The sequence below is a fragment of the Sinocyclocheilus rhinocerous genome, unplaced genomic scaffold, assembly GCF_001515625.1.
Source record: "Sinocyclocheilus rhinocerous isolate Xijiao unplaced genomic scaffold, SAMN03320098_v1.1 scaffold4111, whole genome shotgun sequence".
Classification (NCBI taxonomy): domain Eukaryota; kingdom Metazoa; phylum Chordata; class Actinopteri; order Cypriniformes; family Cyprinidae; genus Sinocyclocheilus; species Sinocyclocheilus rhinocerous.
Window position 1 is genome coordinate 68,322 of NW_015662051.1, and position 8,634 is coordinate 76,955.

At 43.3% G+C, this 8,634-nt stretch overlaps 1 protein-coding gene across 1 annotated transcript; it reads left to right on the forward strand.

Annotated features, from left to right (window-relative positions):
• Positions 1-1,567: 1,567 nt before the first annotated feature.
• On the forward strand, positions 1,568-8,288 carry LOC107727401 (very long-chain acyl-CoA synthetase). Its single transcript, XM_016537260.1, has 10 exons — positions 1,568-2,067; positions 3,719-3,931; positions 4,421-4,579; positions 5,493-5,617; positions 6,329-6,523; positions 6,612-6,702; positions 7,104-7,302; positions 7,509-7,606; positions 7,685-7,815; positions 7,904-8,288. The coding sequence occupies exons 1-10, from the start codon at positions 1,599-1,601 to the stop codon at positions 8,078-8,080; spliced, it is 1,857 nt and encodes a 618-aa protein (XP_016392746.1). The 5' UTR covers positions 1,568-1,598; the 3' UTR covers positions 8,081-8,288.
• Positions 8,289-8,634: the final 346 nt, after the last annotated feature.

Consider the following 8,634-nt stretch of genomic DNA (forward strand, 5'->3'; position numbering starts at 1 on the left):
CATAGCTTATGCCTATGATATAGGACTTAGCCTATCATGGAAACAACAGTCCTGTGTCTTTTCCCGAATATCTGCACGATCGCAAATGTACAATAAACAACAACTTAGAGAGTAACTTTCAGACACAACATTCAGTTTTGCTCCGTCAGACAGAAAACAGAACAAACAGCAGAACCACTGCGTTACACGGACAGCAAATGATTCAATCAGGCTATAACTACAGTCGTTTGCAAAGTTAAGTGAATCAGCTTTTTAAACGAATCGGTTGATTCAGCTCACTCATTAAGACTGCCATCTACTGGCGGTTATAGTTTCATATTTAAAAAAGTAGCTTATTTCATTTTTGCAATCATTTAATATTTCTACATTAAAATGTTATATTTAAACGTAACATTTATGCACAATCCATCTATGAATTTTGTTGATAGCGATTTCATTTGATTGTTAAGTTAATCGCCAGCATGTCTTTTTATTCGATTGAATTTATTGATTAAATAAGAACCTGACATCTCTCCTCTTACTGCTATTACACATAGTGGGGAAGAAATGTCATCAAAATGGTTTTAAATAAAAGATAGCAATTTAATGAGTTTCTGTTTTTATAACATAGCTTATGCCTATGATATAGGACTTAGCCTATCATGGAAACAACAGTCCTGTGTCTTTTCCCGAATATCTGCACGATCGCAAATGTACAATAAACAACAACTTAGAGAGTAACTTTCAGACACAACATTCAGTTTTGCTCCGTCAGACAGAAAACAGAACAAACAGCAGAACCACTGCGTTACACGGACAGCAAATGATTCAATCAGGCTATAACTACAGTCGTTTGCAAAGTTAAGTGAATCAGCTTTTTAAACGAATCTGTTGATTCAGCTCACTCATTAACAGTCACTTGCTGCCATCTACTGGCCGTTGTATTTTCATATTTAAAAAAGTAGCTTATTTCATCTATGAATTTTGTTGATAGCGATTTAATTTGATTGTTAAGTTAATAGCCAGCATGTCTTTTTATTCGATTGAATTTATTGATTAAATAAGAACCTGGCATAAGAGGACACAGATATGACAATAACTTTTATAATACTAATAAGCCAACATCTCAGTTTTTTTTTTTTTTTTGCTCAAAGTTATTTCAGGGTTTATTATATGTTTATTATATTATAATGACTATTTAATATTACATTTAAACTTTGACTATAGCCTAGACATGTTGCATATTAATTGTACTATTTATGAACCTCAAAGCATATGTTTGTGTATTTTGTGTTACTCCCTAATGGTGTTGTATTTGAGGGCATTTGTAGTGTAGTGTATAGGGCCCAAACATAACCTCAAGCCCAGGGCCCCGGGCCCCCTAAATCCTGCCCTGTCTGCTGTGTCGCATCGGAATGATAGATCACAAGACAAAAGACTGATCGCATCGCAAAACGGATCGAAACTGAAACCAGAACCGAACAGATTCCCATCGATAATCTGCTTGATAATCACGCCCGCCTCGCTCCGCCTTCAGCACACACAAGAGAACTGCTGCAGTCTTCAGCTCAGAGTCTGTTTGGTTAGGGTTTGTTAAAGTCGCGCATCATCAGTGAAAGATGTTGCTTCTGTCGCTGCTGCTGATCGTCGCTCCTCTGGTGCTCAGGGTGTTGTTCCCGCATCTCTGGACAGATCTTGTATATCACACGGAGTTGTTGCGGATTTTACTCAAGTTCGTTTCCCGCAGAAGAAGGCGACCTCTGTTTCTGGCTTTGGACCGGTTTTTAGAACAGGTCGAAACGCGCCCGAACAAGGCGTTTATCGTTTTCGAGAATAAACGGTTCTCGTTTAAAGACGCGGACAGAGAGAGCAACCGAATAGCGAACGCGTTACGGGTCGCGTCGGTTCTGCGTCCCGGGGACACGGCGGTTCTGTTCATGCAGAACGAGCCCGCGTTCGTCTTCTGCTGGCTCGCGCTGGCCAAGCTCGGCTGCGCATGCGCACTCCTCAACAGCAGCATCCGCGCGCGGAGTCTGATCGCGAGCGTCCGCTGCTGCCGCGGCGCGTCCGTCCTGATCGCGTCGGAAGGTGAGACACAAACTCTCTCCAAAGAGTTAACCGCCTCCAGAGAGTTTGGGCTAGTGTAGCTATCAATAGTTCAGACTAAATGAAAATTTGTGGTGAACTATTCTGTGTGTTCTCTAATCATTTTGGACTGTTAATGCAAACAGCCTAAATTTAGTGAAAAATTTGGATTTTTATAGGAATGTTAATATTTCACTCTCATTTCATTTAATAAATCTATTTTACACTAGGTGCATTATTAGTTAAACTCAGGACCTTAATGACAAAAATGACCCCAGTGAAACCCAATAAAACAGCAATATTTAATCCCAGTGCCTTTTAAGCATAAATCATGCATTCTTTGTTAATAGGCTTTCATTCTGTTATTCAGCATTTTGAAAAGTGTGTACTATTCTCCATCTGATGACACCATTATCTCAGGTTTGGCCAGTCTAATACTCACTTTCCCCCTTTTTCTGCTAAAAACTATAACTATAAACTATAATTAATTGATTTTTGTGTGCTTTTTCAGAAAAAAACAGCAGTGGCATTGTGTAAACAAACTGGCATTTAAAGCGTTATTACAGTCCTGAGAATGAGTGTATTTGTGGTGGTTATGATGAAGTCTGCAGCTTGTAAAACGATCTATACTAGTGAAAGCGGGGAAAAAATGTTTTTGACATTTTTGTTTTTTAAGGACCTCTGTGTAACTTCTTGAAACTGACGCACAAGGGTTGAGAGCAATAGTATATGCCCTATAAGACCACAGAACCAAGATACTGCTAAGATAGTTTAGTTACTAAATAATAAAAAATGACATCTGAATTGGTGTGTGTGTGTGTGTGTGTGTGTGTGTGTGTGTGAAGCTGCAGTGATGCTGTGATGTGTGTGTGTGTGTGTGGGTGAAGCTGCAGTGATGCTGTGATGTGTGTGTGTGTGTGTGGGTGAAGCTGCAGTGATGCTGTGATGTGTGTGTGTGTGTGTGGGTGAAGCTGCAGTGATGCTGTGATGTGTGTGTGTGTGTGTGGGTGAAGCTGCAGTGATGCTGTGATGTGTGTGTGTGTGTGTGGGTGAAGCTGCAGTGATGCTGTGATGTGTGTGTGTGTGTGTGGGTGAAGCTGCAGTGATGCTGTGATGTGTGTGTGTGTGTGTGGGTGAAGCTGCAGTGATGCTGTGATGTGTGTGTGTGTGTGTGGGTGAAGCTGCAGTGATGCTGTGATGTGTGTGTGTGTGTGTGGGTGAAGCTGCAGTGATGCTGTGATGTGTGTGTGTGTGTGTGGGTGAAGCTGCAGTGATGCTGTGATGTGTGTGTGTGTGTGTGGGTGAAGCTGCAGTGATGCTGTGATGTGTGTGTGTGTGTGTGGGTGAAGCTGCAGTGATGCTGTGATGTGTGTGTGTGTGTGTGGGTGAAGCTGCAGTGATGCTGTGATGTGTGTGTGTGTGTGTGGGTGAAGCTGCAGTGATGCTGTGATGTGTGTGTGTGTGTGTGGGTGAAGCTGCAGTGATGCTGTGATGTGTGTGTGTGTGTGTGGGTGAAGCTGCAGTGATGCTGTGATGTGTGTGTGTGTGTGTGGGTGAAGCTGCAGTGATGCTGTGATGTGTGTGTGTGTGTGTGGGTGAAGCTGCAGTGATGCTGTGATGTGTGTGTGATGGTCGGCTTGTGTCATCATCTCAGAGCTGCAGGGAGCCGTGGAGGAGGTGTATGAAGATCTCCTGCAGGAGGGACTGACGAGGATCTTCATCACGGCTGAAGAGCTCCGATCATCACACATGAAGAGTCTGATCCGAGCGGCGCAGGAATCCTCAGACGCTGATGTTCCTCAGACGCTCAGAGCAAGCGTGTCCTTCACATCTCCAGCCGTCTACATCTACACATCTGGAACCACAGGTGCTATACTGTTACCGCTTTAATTATATTTTCAATTAGTCATTATCTTTATATTTTCAATTTTCATTTTAATGTCAGTTAAAGTGTCTATGTAGTTTTTATTCATTTTTACTTCAGTTTCAGCTATTTCTGTACAAGTTCAACTAAATGAAAATGAGAAATGTTTTCGTGGTAACTAGCTGAAATAAAATGAGTTTTAGTTTTTTAGATTTTATTTCAATTAACAAAAATGTTTCTTCATGGTTTAAGTTTACTATACTAACCCTGCAAGTCTTACTGTGCTAAATTCATGAAGATCTGAAATGACAGACAGTAATGTTGACAACACACAGAACATTTGCTTGTTTTCAAACTGAAGGATGAATCAAAAGTATTGATGTGTTTTTATCTGCTGGTTTGCACTGTAAGCAGAGGCTGGAATATAAAGGAGTGTGAAGGGTTTAATAAGCCTCTGTCTGGCAGTAACTGGTGTGTGTGTGTGTGTTTCAGGTCTTCATAAAGCAGCAGTGATCAATCAAACGCGTCTCCTCGCTGCTCTCGCTGTGCTGGCGTCAAATGGCGTAACAGATTCTGACGTGATTTATGTGACTCTTCCTTTATATCACACCGCCGGCTTCCTCGTGGGATTCATGGGCTCCATAGAGACAGGTGTGTGTGTGTGTGAGTGAGTGAGTGAGTGTGTTTGTGTGTGTGTGTGTGTGAGTGTGTGTGTGTGTGTGAGTGAGTGAGTGAGTGAGTGAGTGAGTGAGTGAGTGAGTGAGTGAGTGAGTGAGTGAGTGAGTGAGTGAGTGAGTGAGTGAGTGAGTGAGTGAGTGAGTGAGTGAGTGAGTGAGTGAGTGAGTGAGTGAGTGAGTGAGTGAGTGAGTGAGTGAGTGAGTGAGTGAGTGAGTGAGTGAGTGAGTGAGTGAGTGAGTGAGTGAGTGAGTGAGTGAGTGAGTGAGTGAGTGAGTGAGTGAGTGAGTGAGTGAGTGAGTGAGTGAGTGAGTGAGTGAGTGAGTGAGTGAGTGAGTGAGTGAGTGAGTGAGTGAGTGAGTGAGTGAGTGAGTGAGTGAGTGAGTGAGTGAGTGAGTGAGTGAGTGAGTGAGTGAGTGAGTGAGTGAGTGAGTGAGTGAGTGAGTGAGTGAGTGAGTGAGTGAGTGAGTGAGTGAGTGAGTGAGTGAGTGAGTGAGTGAGTGAGTGAGTGTGAGAGAGAGAGTGTGTGTGTGTGTGTGTGTGTGTGTTTGTGTGAGTGAGTGAGTGAGTGAGTGTGAGAGAGAGAGAGAGAAAGAGAGAGTGTGTGTGTGTGTGTGTGTGCGCGAGTAAGAGTGTGTGTTTCAGTGCGTCATGACTGTGATCAGGAGCTCAGTGCATAATTTCCTCACTCTCTCTGTGAAAGAGCTCTGTGTGTGACTGTAAAGCAGCAGAAATTCACAGGAATGTTCCTCTTTAACCGGGTTAAAGGTCGAGTCACTCTCACACTCCTCAATCACACACGCAGATCTTCATGTCATATTCTCTTATTGCTAGTCACACCCACAGTCCTGTTGTGGATCAGAATAATCTCAGTTTCTCTCATTCTCAGGTTCAACTATAATTTTACGCCGGAAGTTTTCTGCATCTCAGTTCTGGGACGAGTGTCGGGCTCATAATGTGACGGTGATTCAGTACATCGGCGAGGTTCTGCGCTATCTGTGCAACACACCGCAGGTACAGATCATCAGTGTATAGTAAGTTAATAACGTAGAGTCCATTAGATTACAGTTGTGTTTATGTCAGCTGACTGTGAAACACTGAGCAGATTTAGAGAGCTGGCAGCTCAGAGTGGTCACTGAGGCCATGTGTGTGTGTGTGTGTGTGTGTGTGTGTGTGTGTGTGTCATACAGCTGTTACTCTCTGAAAACTGATCCCAGCACAGCTGGTTTGTTTAAATAGCTCTAACTCTTCCTAGCCGGAGGAGCCGGCGTGTCGCTCGCTCTCTTCACTAGAGTCACACTCTTGTTTGCGATCAGATGTCTGGTTTGGGTGTGTTATTTCCTGGCCATTGAGGTTTCGTAGGTAAATTGTGAATATTCTTACTTTGGTCATTGAAACTGGATCCTGAAGAGCACATGCGCTCATATGACTGAGCCGTCGGCCAATCAGAGCATCCGTTAAGGCCGGGCGCTGATCTCGGAATAGCTGCTGGCCTTTACTTGGAATACCGCAGTGAAAGCAATCTCCTGAATGCATCACGACACGAGGAGATCAGCTTTTATTCCAGGTTTCGCTGTGCACGGAACTGTAAATTCCAGCACAAGTGTTTCAACTCATCTGAGTGCAGGAATCACATCATCTATAATATGTCATTGATCTGTGCGATTCTCAATAACACACAGATGTTTGCTCTAGTGTTGTTTGTGATTCGTTGGTGTTTTCTAGAGAGCGAGCGATAAGGAGCACGCCGTGCGTCTGGCCATCGGGAACGGGCTCCGCTCGGACGTATGGAGGGAATTCCTCAAGCGCTTCGGTCACATTCAAGTCCGAGAGTTTTACGCCTCCACGGAGGGAAATGTGGGTTTCGTGAACTACGCTGGAAAGATCGGCGCTGTTGGACGGGTCAGCTTTCTGCACAAAGTAAGGCTGTATGACTGGAATCACATGACTCTCGCTGTGCTTCCACTGAAAGCTCTGATTATCAGTGTGTTTTTCTCTCGTCGCACAGAAACTGTTCCCCTGTGCCCTCATTCAGTACGACACGGAGCACGATGAGCCGGTCAGAAACTCCAGAGGCCTGTGTGTCGAGGTGCCTAAAGGTCAGAGGTCACACTCGTAAACATGAAACACAGTCGACCCCCTCTAGAGTCCCATATAAAGAACAGCACTTCATGTTACAAATGAACGACTGACTTTATTCGTACTGACAGACTGAGCTCATCAAACACTCCCTCTGATGATCCAAATTCCTCATATTTTATTAAAAGGACACATCAGATTATTTTTAGATAGGTCAGCCTCACTAATTGCTGCTGATCAAACTAGACAAATATGATTTTAATATTTGACTTTTTTGACATATTTGACATATCAGTTTAAACCTTTGATCTGGAAGTTTCTTTAATCTGATCATGTTCTTAAACTGTCCCTTAAAGTCTCTTTAACGCTGGCTGAGCTTCTGTGTGTGTGTTTGTATATGTGTGTGTGTGTGTGTTTCCAGGGCAGACGGGGCTGCTGGTGTCCAAGATTACAGAAATCGCTCCTTTTGTTGGTTATGCACAAAACGAGCAGCAAACAGAAAAGAAGAGGCTGCGTGACGTTTTTAAGCACGGCGATGTCTATTTCAACAGCGGTGATCTGCTGAAGATCGATCACGACAACTTCATCTACTTCCAGGATCGAGTGGGAGACACATTCAGGTATTTCCTTAATATCATGCTGTCAGAGATCAGATGAAGTGAATCTGCGAGGTGATTGGTGGAGGCTGATGTGAATCTGCGAGGTGATTGGTGAATCTGCGAGGTGATTGGTGGAGGCTGATGTGAATCTGCAAGGTGATTGGTGGAGTCTGATGTAAATCTGCGAGGTGATTGGTGGAAGCTGATATGAATGTGAATCTGTGCAGGTGGAAGGGAGAGAATGTGGCCACCACTGAAGTCTCTGACATCATCAGCATGCTTGACTTTGTCGAAGAGGCGAATGTTTACGGAGTTCAAGTTCCAGGTTTGCTGAAGCCACGTTTACTCTGAATGTGGTTCCTCACGTGAGACGTCACTGACATTCCTTTATGTGTTTGTGAAGGTCACGAGGGACGGATCGGAATGGCTGCAGTAAAATTGATGGACGGAGTGGAGTTTGAGTGCAAGAAAACATTTGACCACGTCTGCAGGTTCCTGCCTATTTATGCTCGACCTCGTTTCATACGCATTCAGGTAAAATTCTCCCTGTGAGATGGTAAACCAGTATTTACTAGGTCAGCGCTGGTCTCCTGCACACACATGATGTGATGTTTGTCTCCAGAGCTCAGTGGACATCACCGCCACCTTTAAACAGCTGAAGCTGAAGCTGGTGGAGGCCGGATTCAATCCCAGCATGACGACTGATTCGCTGTACTTCCTGTGTGAGCGTGAGAGGACATATGTCTCACTGACCCCCTCCATATACCAGCAGATCCTGTCTCACAGCATCAAACTCTGACTTCTCTCTCCTCTGCTAGTACTACTATTGTTGTTTAGCTGAACCATCTCAAAAAATATTTTACTGAAGTATTAAAGAGGCACAGATTCAGCTTTTTAAAAAAACCTGATCAAGCTCACATTTTGCTAACCGAGTCTTATGTATATTTGTGCTACTGAGCTGTTACATTTGTTTCCCTTTACGAAACTTGTGTAAAAAAAACATTTCAACATGGAATCTACTAAATCCATGTGATCTATGATTCTTGAAGATTTTCTTTATTCTAGTATGTAATAATGTTTGTTTTAACTATTTTATATATGAATCTCACATGAATCTTGCCTGTGACTGGTTAAAATAGATATTGCATTAAAGTTTTTTATGAATTAATGTTTGATTTATTTTGTTTATTTTAGTGCTAATACACCTAACTGATTTAATCACTTTGACAATGACTTTTATTTCTGTAAGATAAAATAAGTGGGATTTTGATGTAGAATCAGCTGCAAAACCAGAGGGCCGCACAGTTCGCCGAGCTGACAGACAGTCCGAGTCACGAGAGAACAGCTCAAAAG

Coding starts and splice junctions, on each gene's coding strand:
- LOC107727401 (XM_016537260.1), top strand. CDS start 1,599: ATGTTGCTTCTGTCGCTGCTGCTGATCGTCGCTCCTCTGGTGCTCAGG. Junction 5,618..6,328: donor ATCTGTGCAACACACCGCAG/GTACAGATCATC, acceptor GGTGTTTTCTAG/AGAGCGAGCGATAAGGAGCA. Junction 6,703..7,103: donor GTGTGTCGAGGTGCCTAAAG/GTCAGAGGTCAC, acceptor GTGTGTTTCCAG/GGCAGACGGGGCTGCTGGTG.